The sequence below is a fragment of the Pundamilia nyererei genome, unplaced genomic scaffold, assembly GCF_000239375.1.
Source record: "Pundamilia nyererei isolate P.nyererei 1_Seehausen unplaced genomic scaffold, PunNye1.0 scaffold00139, whole genome shotgun sequence".
In the NCBI taxonomy this organism is placed as follows: domain Eukaryota; kingdom Metazoa; phylum Chordata; class Actinopteri; order Cichliformes; family Cichlidae; genus Pundamilia; species Pundamilia nyererei.
In genome coordinates, this window is record NW_005187540.1 from 1314202 (window position 1) to 1329290 (window position 15089).

Consider the following 15089-nt stretch of genomic DNA (forward strand, 5'->3'; position numbering starts at 1 on the left):
TCTGCACATGTCCGAGCCAGCTCAGTCTCAGCCTTGTGTCTCCAAGTCCTCACACTCACCTTTCCATGCTTTCCTCATTGTCAGTATAATGGAGACAAAGTAGACTTGGACAGGATGGAGCTACAGTGTCAGGTGCATGAAGTCCAGTTTCTTTACTATCACTTCAAATATTTGTCATGTTTGCTGTGTGCCATTGTGAGACTTCCTGATGGAATCATGGCTCATAGCAGGTGAACAGATTTGATGTTTTAGGATGTAAAAAAATATACAAATATAAACCAGTTTGATAGAAATTATATAAAACACTTGTACAGCATGGATGAGGCAGAGGATTAAATATTTTTGTGGTTGTACTGTGATAATATACTTATAGATTACTCTATAAAGATCTATGTATTAGTATAACATGAGTCTTTACAGCATATATGCATATTTTACATTCTATAACCAGAACTAATAAAGATAACAGATGAGCACCTGCTTCCTCAGACTTCTTTTTGAACAGGAAATTGTTTTTTATATATTCCATGTAAATTTGATGTCTTCAGTGTGTATTAACACGTGTCACTTATGTTTGAAATAAAGTCCCAGCAGATGGCCCCGCCCCTCCCTGAGCCTGGTTCTTCCTGTTAAAAGGGACTTTTTCCTTCCCACTGTCGCCAAAGTGCTGCTCATAGGGGGTCATATGATTGTTGGGCTTTTCTCTGTATTATGGTGGAGCTTTTACCTGACAATATAAAGCTCCTTGAGGTAACTGTTGTTGTGATTTGGTGCTATATAAATAAAGTTAAATTGAATTAAATGATTTGATTAATTGGTTGAATGAATAAAATATTTTAAATGCATTAAAAAAGTTGCATTGAACACATTAAACAGATTCACTAAAAATACCGAGACACTCGAAGCTTACTGATAAAACTTTATTATAAGTCAGTTTTTCATTGTTTTGCACACAATACTGCATGTTAACACAACACTAAGTCATGTGACTCAACACCTGTCCCCCACCTTTGCTCTTTGATCGACAGCAGAAATCAAAGTGTCTTAAAAAATCTTCCATCGCTAAATGAAACGGTGCCTGTGCAGCAGCTCGAGTTCAAGCTTGTGAGAAGGAAACATGTAAAGCACACGGAAGCTGAGCTGTCACTACTTCATATTCCAGCTCGTGTACAACGTGATAATTGTGCACACTTACTAATAAAAACACTTTGATTGTGTAAATATCATTACATTAAAATTCAAGTTTGATTCTTGCACAGAAAGCAACACAAGTGCTTTCAGTCACAGTAAAATGTTCAAAAATAAATGATTCATTTCATCATTTTCTAATATTAGATTTAAAGGTTTTCGGTTAAAATTAGCCAAAAAAGTAAAAACTTTAACGTTCACCATCATTATCAGCAGGTTAGCACATCACTGTCAAAAACTAAACTATACACAGTAGCTGCGTTTGGCCTCATTGGTACTTTTAAATGGATTTTCCTGTTATTACTGTGCAACTACCCGCTGTCAGTGCCGAGCTTTGCTTGGTTAGTCCGTGGTATTATATTATTAAATAACTCAGTTATTACCATGTTGTTAATGAGCTGCATGCAGAGAACTGTGAAAACATGCTGAATGAACATATGTGTAAAAATGCAGGTTTAAGTCATCACACACGGCTGTTTGGACACTTCTGATCCCTCTGAAGGATTTCACTAACCAACACCAAGAGGTGTGGCCGTATCTGTGACAGCGTCCTACAAACGTTTGGATGCTTCAGTAATTTGCAATAAACCTAAAAGACAACAAGCTTTTGTCTTCATTTTTTTAAAACATGAAGACAAACGGACAGGTGTTGTGACACAACGTGACCAAAATCTATCACCATAATCTAGAAATTTCTCCAAAGATGCTCCATTTGTGCTTTTCAATCTACTCGCACATCGTCATTTACATGTGAACATGCTTGAGAGTAGAACAGCCCCATCACTGGGCACATTGTAAACATAATTATTACTCATATTATTCACTACCAGGAAACAGAAACCACAAGGACCGCACAGTCCTGCATGGAGATTTGCATGCAAAACAACAGTTCATGCATCTGCCTGACCTGGAGATAAAAACTGTGGAGGATGCAGACGTCTGTGAAGGCAGCGCACTTGTTCCTCTGGCAGAGATCCAAAATGCTTTACTACATACGAACCTTACGAAATTTAGCAAAATCTCAATAAACTCTTATAAAAACAAATGAGGTGGGGGTGGGGTCATACATTCCTTCATCGACTGGTTCCCCGCCCGTCATGCTGTCTGCAGGGAAGCAGCGTTTAATTGGTCAGAGTTGCCCGTTTGTGTGCTTTTCCACATAAAATGCTCCTGAACGCTACAGTCTGCTCAGCCTGCCGACCCTGCATGCACAGCGGATGCTAAAGGTGCTACGTTTGCAGTTTCCAGTGTGTACGCTGGGATGTGATGAATTCCTTCCTGACCTTCATGCTGTTCTTCCCTTTTGGGAATAACCCAGTTCTCAACCATTTTCCCTTATTTCTGCTGCAGCTCTAAATGAAGTTTCAGGATGTTGTTTCCACCCACAAAACGCCCCAGTTTGAGGAAAGCTCACTTTACTTTGTGAAGAGAATTTAGTGTGACTCGCTGAACATCGTTTTTTATGATAAGATAAAGCTAAACGATGAGATCCAGGCTTCGTTACACGTTTTTGTCATCGTCTTTTTGCAATGCTATACGCCAAAAAAAGATAAATCAATGGATACACTGACAAAACTTGCTAAATTAAAGTTTAGTTTGTCGAGCAGTTCCTTTTTAATGCCATGCTGGACTTAAAGTATCCATAATTTCCCTCAGCTCAGCTCCACGGGTCACATCCTGGTCACCTCAAAATCCATTTGTCCACAGGAAATCTCAGTGTTGCAGTGACAGCACCAAAACATTTTCACTAAACAGACACCAAGTTGTTTAATACTAGCAGTTTGCACAACATAGACAGGTCATGCTATCCTCTATATTCATTGGCTGTGACGGCCTCCAATCAAAAAGGTTCTTCACTCCATCGAATAAAAAAAATACGGTGAAATCTGGCCAATCAGCTGTTCAAGGCAGCGTCGCTGGACTACTTTTAAAGCGCTCCCTGGACATTATGTTCCAATCACTTTCAGTTGTGTGTCTGTGGCGTGTGCTGGGTCTACTGTGCCAAAAGGGTGTTCAGATCATTTCAGGTCCCGGGTGAAATCACAGCTGTGAATGTTACTGCTGTTTGAACAGGACGTCCAGAGAGCGCCACACAGAGATGACCCTGAAGAACAGATTGGCCAATGAAACGAGCCTGTTTGATTCTTTTGATTCCACCTCACACTCCACAAAAGCTCGCTGTGAGTTTTCAGAATCAGAAAGGGTTTTGAGCCTTGAGCAAAAATGCTGATGTGAACAGATCAGGTTTAGTCTTTAAGGAGAATTATAACTTGGATGCCAGGATAGGCAGTGGTAACAAGTATTTATAGCAGAAAGTTTCTCATGACAAGATCCTCCTTCAGTTTCTTTCTCATCCAATGACACGGCCCATTTCCCCCGAAGCATGCTAACTAAAACTGATGTAATCCAAACGGCGTCTCTCTTGTTTTTGTTTTGAACCAAACTAACGTCGAGGTTTTCCCAGCTACAAAACAGGCTTCCATTATGTTGAACTAGCAGGTCAGTCCTGACCCCAACAGACCGAGGTTTGCACAAAGCAGTCGACCTGAACAGACCCCGACAGAGAAAGAAGACAACCAGCAGCAGCAGCAGGATGGTGTGCGGTTGGTTATACCGACCGATTAACAACAAAGAGCAGCATTATAATAAGAAGACTGCTCCACGGCTAACGCAGCTAAATAATTAGTAGCTCTGCATCAGACTGAAAGCCGTGTTTCTTCTTATTGCACCCAAAATAAAAGCAGGTCTAAATAAAAACTTTGGCCATAAAAGTGGAACAAACAGCTGATGCATCAGCAGGTTTTCTATTAACTTGTAAACAGCTCCACTTTTCCTTTAACTTCTGCTCCTTTTCCCATCAGGCAGTGATCGTGATGAAGGATGATAGCATGCACCCTCAGGTAGATGACTGTATCGGTAAAAACGAGACCTGACCTGGTTCAGATTGGTGAAACTTAGACCCAGCACTAAGTCGACTCACGACTTCTACCCAAGAGACTGACGTCGTCTGCTCGGGTCTAAAATAAGCCACGTTGTAATGATAGGACACTGCAGGTAGCACCTTCATCATCCGCATTAACAAAGAACAAAAGACAGTAAACATTTTTCTCAGCCCAGGTTGTGCTGTCCAGCGGCAGCTGTGGCAGTAGGCTCATGGACCAAATGGCCTGGAAGACTGGTACTGGCTGGGCACTTTGGGCTTGATGCCCTTGCTGTTGTAGTAGTCAACCACCTGGTTGGGCACTTCTGCTAGCACACTCTTAGCCAGAGCGGCTGGAGACGCCTGAGGAGGAGAGAGCAGAGCCGTCAGTTAAAACACAGAGTGCAGAGGGAAGAGTTGATCTTTAAATGTTCATAAAACTGCAGCTCAACACCTGCAGACCCCAACAACAGAATAGCTGCCCTTCTCCATCGCCGATAAAGCAGGTGTTTTACCTTGATCCATGGTGCACGTAGCTGATTTTGCTTTTTCTCTAAAACAAAAGTTCAATATTTTGCACACATCTTTTGGAAAATGTAAAATTACTAGTAACACACACTCGGATTAATGGAATAAGAACATAAGCAGCGACCTCGAAGGAAAAACTGGTAACGGTTCAGTGATTGTACTAAATTTGCTTCACATTCGGTGGCTGTAAGCAGCTGCAGGAACCTGCCGGCTGCCTAGAGCGACCACTTGTGATTGCACGGGTTAGTGATGATGGCTTCCTGTCTCCCAACAGTCACACTGCCTCTCAGACGGATTCACAAAGACTTGCCAATAACTGAAGTCTAATTTATAAAAGATCGCCAAAACATTGCAATTAATCTGAGTCAGTCTGTGATGATGAATCTCTTTGCAAGAGGAGACTCACTCATTTGGTTGCTGACTGGTTGCTGACTGGTTGCTGACTGGTTGCTGACTGGTTGCACTCCTGTATAAAAGCAAGTTGCTGAGGGATTTCCTTGCAACCACTTTCTGAATCTGTCTGACTCTGTCTTATCGCTCTGTTGCACACAGTTGCAGTAACTTTGGTTGTGCCGTGGTCTCAGTGTTTTCCTCAGTGCGAGAGTGGCGTAAAAGCAGCAGCATAAATAAACCAGACCCTCAAATCCGAGCATATGCATGTGCTGCAGATGGAATTTAATCTGATGTTCTGTTTTGAGGAAGGTAGAACAACTTAAGACACGGTCTTTAAATTTCATTTCAGCATCTTCCCCTTGGGAAAAATCCCAGACAGCGGTAATTGTTTGAAGCAGCGTCAGTCGCAGCCTCTCGTCTCTGCCTCGTTCTGCTGCTGTCAAATAAAAATTGCTTCTCTTGGGGTCCAAAGACAGAAACTCTCATTCATCACAGAATGAATGCAGGAGAATGAATCTTCCCAACGAGTCCGAACTGTGAATCTCTCGTACTGTACTGTCACTACACTCAGACTGAAAATTCATTCGAGTGAAATAAAGAATTTTCCACTTGAGACTGGCCGGCAGATTGTCCCCATTTCCCTTCTTATAGGGTGAAAACAGATTTTTTTCAACAACTTCACAGCCTCTCCTCTCGTCCTCCTCCGTTTATTGCTTTCCATCACTTCCCTGTCGTCCGCTGTTATTTTAGGGTCACATGCAATTATATTTAAACACTGCATTTCCCATCAACAAGAGAGTTTTCAAATGAACACACCATCTGGTGCTCTAATTAGAGGTTTGTAACTGCTGAACAACAGAGAAAGTGTTTCTAATAATTTACACAAACATGCTTCATAATAACAAACACAAAAACGTGAGGTTAAAGGTTTGTAAACATCAGTGAAGATGTGAGAAAAACATAAATATCATCTTATAGGTAAAAATATATACAATTAAATTTTTATTATAGGGCGACGGCGACGAGTCATTGTTCAGGTCTTCATTTTGACCCACTCTCCTTTACAGCGGCGCTTCAGGTCTTCGGGTCTGCAGCATTATTCATGCACAGCTCTCTGAGCTCTGGACTCTGGACCGTTACAGAGCCTTCGTTCATTTCTTTCGCCGCTGTGCTCGGGGTCATTGTCCTGTTCATGACCCAGTTTGGGCCAAGCCTTGGCCGTGGGTTCATGGAGACTCAGTGACTGCAAGGGGATGAAACCCTCATTGCTCCATCACCGTGCCAACAGGTGATACAACGTGTTTGTCCTGATATGACGTGTTTGATTTTACCCACACATGCTGCACGTGATGAACAAACATCTCCCATTTGTTCCAGAAGTCTCCAGAGGCTTTGCAAACCTGATCCCTGCTGCCGAGTTCCTTTTGGAGAAATGTTTTCTCTTCCAAACAAGCCACACTTGTTCAGTCGTCTTCTAATTGTTCTGTCATGAACTTTGACCTTTAACAGGTGACCTGAGGCCCGTGAAGTCTGAGCATTGCATTGTGCTAACACACCTGAATCCTTCAGAACTGCAAAGTGCCCAAACATCTACACTTATACAGGCGCTCACAGCTGCTGAGGAGCAGTTAGCCTGATTCCTCTGGAGTTTCCACATGACTCTAAAAACCAACCGGTCACAGATGTAACACGGCAGGAGTTACACGTGTTCACCATAACCAGTTATTATGTGTTAGTTCAACGAGCACGTTCGCTGTGTGAGTATGACGTTGCTCTGACACGGTACAGTTTTCCAACACGACGGACTCACGTGTTTGAAGTTGCGGAAGGGGACGAACTGAACGATGTCCCGGAGGACGGGCTCTCCTTTGGGTGAGCGCAGGATCCCGTCGTCGCCGTCCAGCATCTGCATGTCGCTGAAGTCGGCGTTCCCGACCCCAACGATGATGATGGACATGGGGAGGTGGGAAGCCTGAACGATGGCCTCCCTCGTGTCGGCCATGTCGGTGATGACGCCGTCTGTCAGGATCAGCAGGATGAAGTATTGCTGGAGGATTGAACATGAAGAGACCCAGTCAGACCAGCTCCTGCGGCCAGAACTATCAGTTTAAATCCAGCAGGTTTTAAAAGAAGCAGTGGCAGCATTTCAAATTATATACATATATATGTGTGTGTGTGTGGTTCGTCTACGTTGCTGTGCAGTGTGGCTTAAAGTGGATGAAGAGAAACCGGTGAAGAAATCCCAGCGGAGTCATTATAGCAGCCTTGTTAGCGGCCGAGCCGGCGTCTCAAAGCCTTTTCTTCCTGTTTCTAATTGCACGATCTTTAAACTGTACTCTGTGAGGAGTGTTTGTCATAAAAGTCTGGTTCATTTTATTATTATTAGGTTTTTATTTGAAGATCAAACAATAACTGAAAGTGTTGAATTGCCAGCCAGCCTGCTCAAATCTGCCCTCTTGGCTGGCAGCCTTTCCCTGAGCTCGGTGTTTTGATGTGGGTAGCTCAGGGTGAAGCTTTGAAGTGTAGTTTCTGGTTGCAGTTAAGGACGCTCTTTCCTCGGCCTTTAAATACAATCATTTTGTCAAAAGTCATCAGCCACGGTTTGTGGTGGTGACGGCACTGGTCCTGACCCGTTTGCCTCGGGTTTCCATGCAGCAGGAACTCTTTTGCACCATTTTTCGAGCAGCATGGCTAATATCTGAGGCAGCGCTGCGTGCTCCCGGGATGATATTCCCGTGGTACCAGTACACAAAGAGACATTGTGCATATTCCTGAGACACAGGTATGAAAAAGGTTTCCTGTCTGAAAATTTTATTGGAACATGAAACTAGATCGCGTCTCACCATGGCCTCTTTGGTGTGCACCTCCTGCGAGGCAGACTTGGCGACTTTATAGATGATGGGTGCGATGTTGGTGGGGCCGTAGAGCTGCAGCTTTGGTAGGCAGGCCTGGTACGCCTCTACCACACCCTGGATGCCTGACAGGACACAAAAACAATCAGAGACAGTCTGGTTCCTAAAAACTAGAACCAGACAAAGCCAGAGCTGTCTTGGGTTTGGTTACCAGTTGTTCTTGACAGTAAATCTCGTCTCTACCTGAAGATTCTCGGTCATAGAACGAACATTTCTACCTGTAGATCCACAGCTGTGCACACCTCTTCATTCAGGGTTTTAATCAAACTTATAAAGCAGAAATCACCAGCTTTGAATCAGAACAAGCTGCTGTTTGTTCTATTAACAGGTGAAAAAGGCTGTTGTTGGAAAAAGTCTCTGTTTGTTTGTCCAGTTTTGGGGGATTCAGAGCTTTTAACTGTGGATGATTCGTGCGTGATGCTGATAATATAACATGTTGGGAGCATGATTGCTCTTTTCCTGATAAAGCCGACAGTGGACGGTGTTCCCTGTACCTTTAGTGGTTTTCCCACGAGTAGCAGCTCACTAATCACATCCACACCCAGTAATTTTGTTCAGTGAGCAGGCAGGAAGCCGCTCGGTCCACAAAGAGCTTCAGGTTTCTGCGCCCGTGTGATGCACCTGTACACTGGATCGCTGTTAACCATGCTAGCTAGCGTTAGCTGCACATTCGTGGTCACTTGATCACATGTGAAGTTATTTTAGAGCTTCAAAAATTTCTTCTACTTTATTTGGGCTACAGAAACCAGTAGTGACATCATGGTTCCTGTTACATCATTTATATACAGTCCGCGATCTTAAAGGTGTGTTTTAAATATTAATTTTTGGGCAGTTTTGTCTTTTATAACCTTTGTATAAAGATTCACTTCTGTATCTTTATATTTGTGCTGTTATGTGTTTCATTTTTTTATCATTATTATTTAATTTACTGATGATTCATGTTTGTAGTTTGTTTCTTGCTCCGCCTCTCTCTGCGTTAGTGTCGCTGTTGCTCTGGACTTGCTCTGCCAGCCTCGTGTTTTTGGCGGCGCGTCCCTGACGAAGCATCGCTGTCGTGCCCGAAGCTCGTTCGTTACACCCCACGCTTTGGTCCGAGCTCCTTTCATCCCTCGCCTTTTTACCCGAGCTTTCATCTGCTGTAAGTGATTACACTTCAGTCTGTATTTATCACAGTCTGATGGTCTCAGGTCATCTCGGTGATAGAAATCCATCACGTTTATTCTGTGAGACGAACTGTCAGCTTTATATTTAAACCTGTCAGTGATTTTATTCAAACTGAGTCTTTTCGACTTTTGGAAGAACACAAAAACGACACTTTTCTAATTGAATAGAAAGTCTGCGTGTGTTAACTATATTTGGCCTAACTTCATACACTGGGGGGCGCTGCAGAGAGAGGAACCGGTAAACCAGCTGCTCATTAACTACACAACTTATGTTTATACATTTAATGTTATGAGTGTCTCCTTCTGTTTCGCCTTGGACGTATGAGGTCTGTGAGGCTCCACGGTCCGTCTCTCCGGGTCCTTTCAGAGGCATCCCAGCATGCCCGGAGGCAACGCTGTGATTTACTGTCTGAAGGTCATCAGGAAGACGCACTCAGACTTAATTAAGAGCGTCGGGGTTGAAGTGTCTCTGAGCTGATTGATGACCTTTAGCAGCCAAGAGTGCGAGAGGCCTTTATCTAAACACTGTCTGCCTGTCTCCCCTCAAAACCAGGAGGAAACAGCTGTGAGGTCAGAGCAGCAACTCCAGCTGTCAACATCTGTATGTCTGCCTAAAGCAACAGCTCCGATAAAATGACTCTGCCTTATTTTCACTTTTCCATTTAAGAAGAAAGTCAAAATGTAACACTTGTCAATGTTTTAGCTGTCGGGAAGTTTTCTTTTTTGTTTCTTCTCTGCCGCGTCCGCCATCTTCGTGCTAAAACTGGTTCCTGATTGGCCCAAAGCTGTCGGGTTTCCTGCATCTCACCTACGAGGCGCCACAGGCCCAGACCACCAGCTTCTTTCACTGTGAGTGACGGCTCCACTCTGAGCCCCGCCCATGTGACTCAACTCCTCCCCCGTCCCTATGGGAGAGTCCAGACCCCCTGCAGAGGATACTCAGTTACACCAAGGCCTCTTTGTTTCAGTCACTACGTAGAGATCGAGGAAATTATCTGTAATGTGCAGCTTTAGATTTATTTATACTGCATTTCAAAGACACTGAGGAGTTGATTCAGACTGCCAGTGTTAGTACACACAGTCACAGAGGTACACACTGCTGAACGATTATTTTACACTTTAATCAGGAACGAGCACAGAAAATGTCTCTAACGTCTTTTGATTTTTTTCTGATTTTAAATTCATAAATGAATATTTCAAACATTTAGATGAGGTCAGATATCAGCTGTGAATCCTCTGAGTTCTAGTTTAGAGGTTTAATTCACAAATGCCTGTTGGCCTGTTTGAGTATTTGCAGCCTTCGGGCAAATATTCTTTCACTCATTGAATATTGATCAAGTCTCACGGTGTCTGAAATTGATGTCGCTTGATGTTAACAGCCTGGGTTATCCAATCAAAAGAGCCAGAGTATTAACAAAAATTTACAAAGAAAACAAGGATGTAATCTTTCTGCAGGAAACCCATTTGTCACCACAAGAGAACGAAAAATTAAAGAAACATGGATGTAGAAAAACATATTATAGCTCCCATATCAACAGCCATAAAAGAGGCGTGGCCATTCTTATGGCGAACAATTTGTCATTCAAACTCTTTAAAGAAATAAAAGATAAAGAAGGACGGTGCATCATTGTGAAGGGCAAAGCTTTAAATAGTATCTTGACTCTTGTCTGCACCAAATAGTCCCAAATCATTCTTTAAAGACCTTTTTGACCCAATCTCAGTGGAGGCAGAGGGTACGTGTATTTGTGCAGGAGACTTCAACGTAATATTGAATTATTGTTTGGACACAACTAGTCAAACTAGATGCAAAACACATATAAGCAGACACTTAGACTTGACACTTGAGGAAACGGGACTGGTGGATGTCTGGAGATTACTGCACCCTTCACAAAGGGACTACACACACTACTCAATTCCACACTCAGTGCACACCCGGGCTGATTATTTCTTAATGCAAAAGGAAGAATGTCACAGAGTGTTCGACTGTAGAATCGGGGTAGCGGATGTCTCAGATCATAACGCGATTTTTCTGACAATTCAGCTGGACTCACTTCCAAGGAACAAAGGAGCCTTAATGTAGGGCTCCTGAATAATGAATCTATTACATATGATATTAAACAAGAAATAGATGCAATCATTAAAGAGAATGACAACAGAGAAGTGAACCCTCTAATTCTTTGGGATTCAATGAAAGTTGTTCTGCGTGGAAGCTTGACAGCAAAAGCTTCTTTTGTTAAAAAAAAAAAAGAATTGAAAAATATAATCAGCTGACGAAAAATTTAAAAGAGCTGGAACAAACCTTCAGGACTAAAAGGGACCCCATAACACAGAGACAAATTTTAGAGGTTAAAATACAAATAGAAAATATTGAATCAGGAAGCGGAAAGAAAGGCAAGATATTTGAAACTAAATTATTACGACCTAGGCCCTAAATCTGCCAAATTATTCGCTCGCAGACTGCGAAAGCAGCAGATAGATACAGCAATACACCAAATTAGAAACCCTATAACTCAAGAGTTGGAAGCTAAACCGGAAGAAATAGAAAACATTTTCAACAATTACTACCAAAATCTCTATATGCAAGAAGGAAATGTAGATGTACAATCAATAAAAAAATGTTTGTACTCACTAAACCTACCTGCCATTGGAAAAACCAAAACGAAGTACTTACTAAGGAAATCACAGTAGAAGAACTGAATAAGGCAATCAGTAGACCGAAAGCCAACAAAACCCCAGGCAGTGACGGGTTCCCCGCAGAATGGTATAAGGTATTTAAGCTCAACCCTATCCTGCTGAGAACTCTGAATTGGATAATAAAGAACGGCCCGATACCCCCGTCGTGGAAAGATGCTATCCTGTCTTTGATCCCCAAGGAAGGAAAGGATAGAGATAACGGTGCAAATTACAGACCGATATCGATCCTACATGTAGACTACAAATTACACATACTTCACAAAATTGATAGCAATAAATGGGATGCAGCTCTTATTAGTCCGGACGCCGAAAAGGCTTTCGACAGGGTTGGGTGGGGATTCTTGTATCAGACCTTAGAAAGATTTGGTTTCACTCAAGACTCAAAAAAATTTATATATTAATATAAAAGGGATCTTTATAGGAAAAAGGGAACTTAAAATAGGATTATTTGCGGAGAATGTAATATTTGAATTGGAAAACCAGGATTTTTTTCGATATCTACAACTTCGAGATTAATACAATAAAGAGATAGCTGAGGCTGAGATGATTAACCCTCTAATTGAAACAATGTGCGACGCCTACCAGCAGAAAACTACTAAACTAACATCCAAATTATACTCCAATTTGATGACGAATCAAAGATTCACCTCTTTATATGTAAAGACAAAATGGGAACAGGAACTAAAACTATCAATCACAGATGAAACATGGTGCCAGTTATGTGGTTCACTTCAAACGTCCACAAATTCCCTACAGTGGCGGGAATTTAATTGGAAATGCCTTATTGGGTTTTTTATCACTCCTCACATTAGGAGTAAGCAGGTGGGCACACAGCAGCCTTGTTGGAGAAACTGTGGTGAATTGGCAGCTAACCACTCCCATATCTTCTGGTCTTGCTCTAAAATTAACCCATTCTGGACAACAGTTAATGATACCTTACAAAAAGTCTTTGGTTACAAGGTCCCTGAGGACTGTACTGCTTTGTTTTGAGGAAATATTGATGATAGAGTTAAAAGAGAGGACTTATATTTAACTAAGATTCTTCTTACAGCAGCAAGAAAAGCCATTACCAGGCTGTGGCTTAAGCCTTTAAGACCGACCATAGAACCAAGTCCGCCAGAGCTTATGTTATATTTTTACAGGCTGTGGAGTCATTTTTGGGAGCATTTCAAGTTGCTATACATCAATACAACCATTACAGCCTAAATTTTAATAATATGTCTGCATTAAGTGCACAGTAATTACATAAATTGCAAAAAAGTGCAATAAACTACAAAAAAATTAAATCGTTTTTGTTTTTTTAACATATTTCTAGTTAGAGAAATTTAAGAGGCTCATCCCTCAAAACTGTAAATACTAAAAAAGTTGCACAAAATAGTTTCCCACCACAGGAAATTTATTTTAAGTGTCTTCATAATTTTATTTTTGAAATACCTTTGACCGAGGACAAGCTGATGGCATAAGATGTAAGTACAACTCCTCCGGTTTCATATGCAAAAAAAATGATTGCGCTAGCTTACGTGGTTGCAGAGCTACCGGGATTTAAAAATAGTTACGCAAAACGGAGCGCGCCCGCTCTGACCGGCTTTAAAGGGTTAACCTCCGTGAAGAAGAAGAAGACGACACGTTTGCAAATACTGAATCTGGATGTAATACTTCCCTCCTTGTCTTTTGTGTGGACGACTCTCCTACGTGACTTCTGTGATCACCTCATCACTTTAAGGCAAAATAAAAAATAAAACACTTCCCAGTTTAGGAAATCAAACCGAGCCTACAGGAAACATCAGCGGCGCGGTGAACGGTTCTTCCTGATTCGCTGTCACCATCAAACTCATTCTCACTTCAAACAGCTTCTGAAGCTCGCTGTCAAATATTTGAGTGGTTTTTCTGCCTGTTTTTAATTTTCAACGACAGGAAATCAAAGAACCTACCTGCACACTCCGGGTTCTCCTCATTAAAATTCACTGCGAAGTCGTGGGAGACCTGGAGCAGAGAGGGGGAGGGAGGGGGAGGGAGGAGGAACAGGAAGTCTGTTTGATCTCTGCATCAAAAAAAACAACCTGCAGAAAGAAAACTCACAATAAAACTCTTCACCTTCATCCGTCTTCATCGCTTCCTGCTCTTCTTCTTCTTGAAATCGAAGCTGAGTAGTTACCTGCCCCCTCCCCCTCCCTCCCCCTGCCTCACAGCACAGTCACAGGACAGGTGAGTTTCCAGTCTAACTGACAGGCGAGGGAGCGCTGAGAAAGATTAAAGCTGTAAGCTTTGTAAAGCAAACTGAAGCCACAGAGGAGCTGCAGTTCCAGCACTCGGTGTTTTTACACTACAGCGTTCATAGGAAGTGGGCGTGGTCTGCACAGCGCGCTCGTTCCTGCCCTAACCTGCACCAGGTTAGGGCAGCAGGGAGCTGCTTTATCCAGATACGAGATGAACGTAGACAGGAGTTCACAGAGTTAATATTCTTCCTGTGTGAGACACACTCGTCAGACGTGTGATCAAATATTTTGAGGAATCAGTTTCTGAAAATCAAAGACTGATTTAAATGATTTCACTTTGGCTGCTTGAGGGATCTCCTCGAGCACCGGCCTGATTCCAGCTCGGCTGCTAATGTCTGGCTGTTCTCTCCCAGTGAACCTCTGTGTATTTGTGTATGTGTGCTGACAGGGATGTGCGTCTCCTCCCAGGATCAAACTTCCACTGTGTACGCCTCCACACTCAGGAAAAAGTTCCTGATCACATCAGACAAAGTGTCTTCCTATTGTTGATTAATGTAACGCTGTGTAAGCTGAAGGCTGTGTAATATTCTTGACTAATCTTGTTCCGGCTGCGTGCCGCGCGGTATTTTCAGGGCGCCGACTCGGACTCTGAATGGAGCTAATCAGGACTTTGAAAGCTGATTTGAATGCAGCGTCAGACCGCCAACCAAAGGCTACTGCACAGGAAAGGAAGCATTCAGCCGGCAGCACCCCGGGGAGGGGACGAGGGCAGGGAGGTGGGAAGGTAATCACAGGGTCAGCCTCAGCCTCTGCAGACAGAGTGCATGCTGGGAACGCCGACGAGCCGGGCTGTTAAATTACCTTATAGTCTGGAGGGATCCGAGCTCCGAAGCCGAATGCCGGGAACATTTTGTCACTGAAAGGAAAAAAGACAAAAAAGTAAAGGTGAAGAAGGAAAAGAGACACTGGAGGAGCTTTCTGATTGGATACTTGAACACAAAGCAAAAGAAATGTCTGCTGATTGGCTGAGAAGTGATTACTTCCTTACATCACTGTGATGTTAGGAATCTCTGTC

At 42.7% G+C, this 15089-nt stretch overlaps 1 protein-coding gene across 1 annotated transcript in view; it reads right to left on the reverse strand.

Annotated features, from left to right (window-relative positions):
- Positions 1–906: 906 nt before the first annotated feature.
- cpne4a (copine IVa) overlaps positions 907–15089 on the reverse strand; it is a 102755-nt gene continuing 88572 nt past the window's right edge. The window contains exons 11-15 of the mRNA XM_005744196.1: positions 14876–14930; positions 13730–13781; positions 7873–8006; positions 6840–7076; positions 907–4471 (exon numbers count right to left, since the gene is read on the reverse strand). Of these exons, the coding sequence (XP_005744253.1) occupies positions 4340–4471; positions 6840–7076; positions 7873–8006; positions 13730–13781; positions 14876–14930 (610 nt within the window). The 3' untranslated portion in view covers positions 907–4339. The remainder of the gene's footprint in view (positions 4472–6839; positions 7077–7872; positions 8007–13729; positions 13782–14875; positions 14931–15089) is intronic.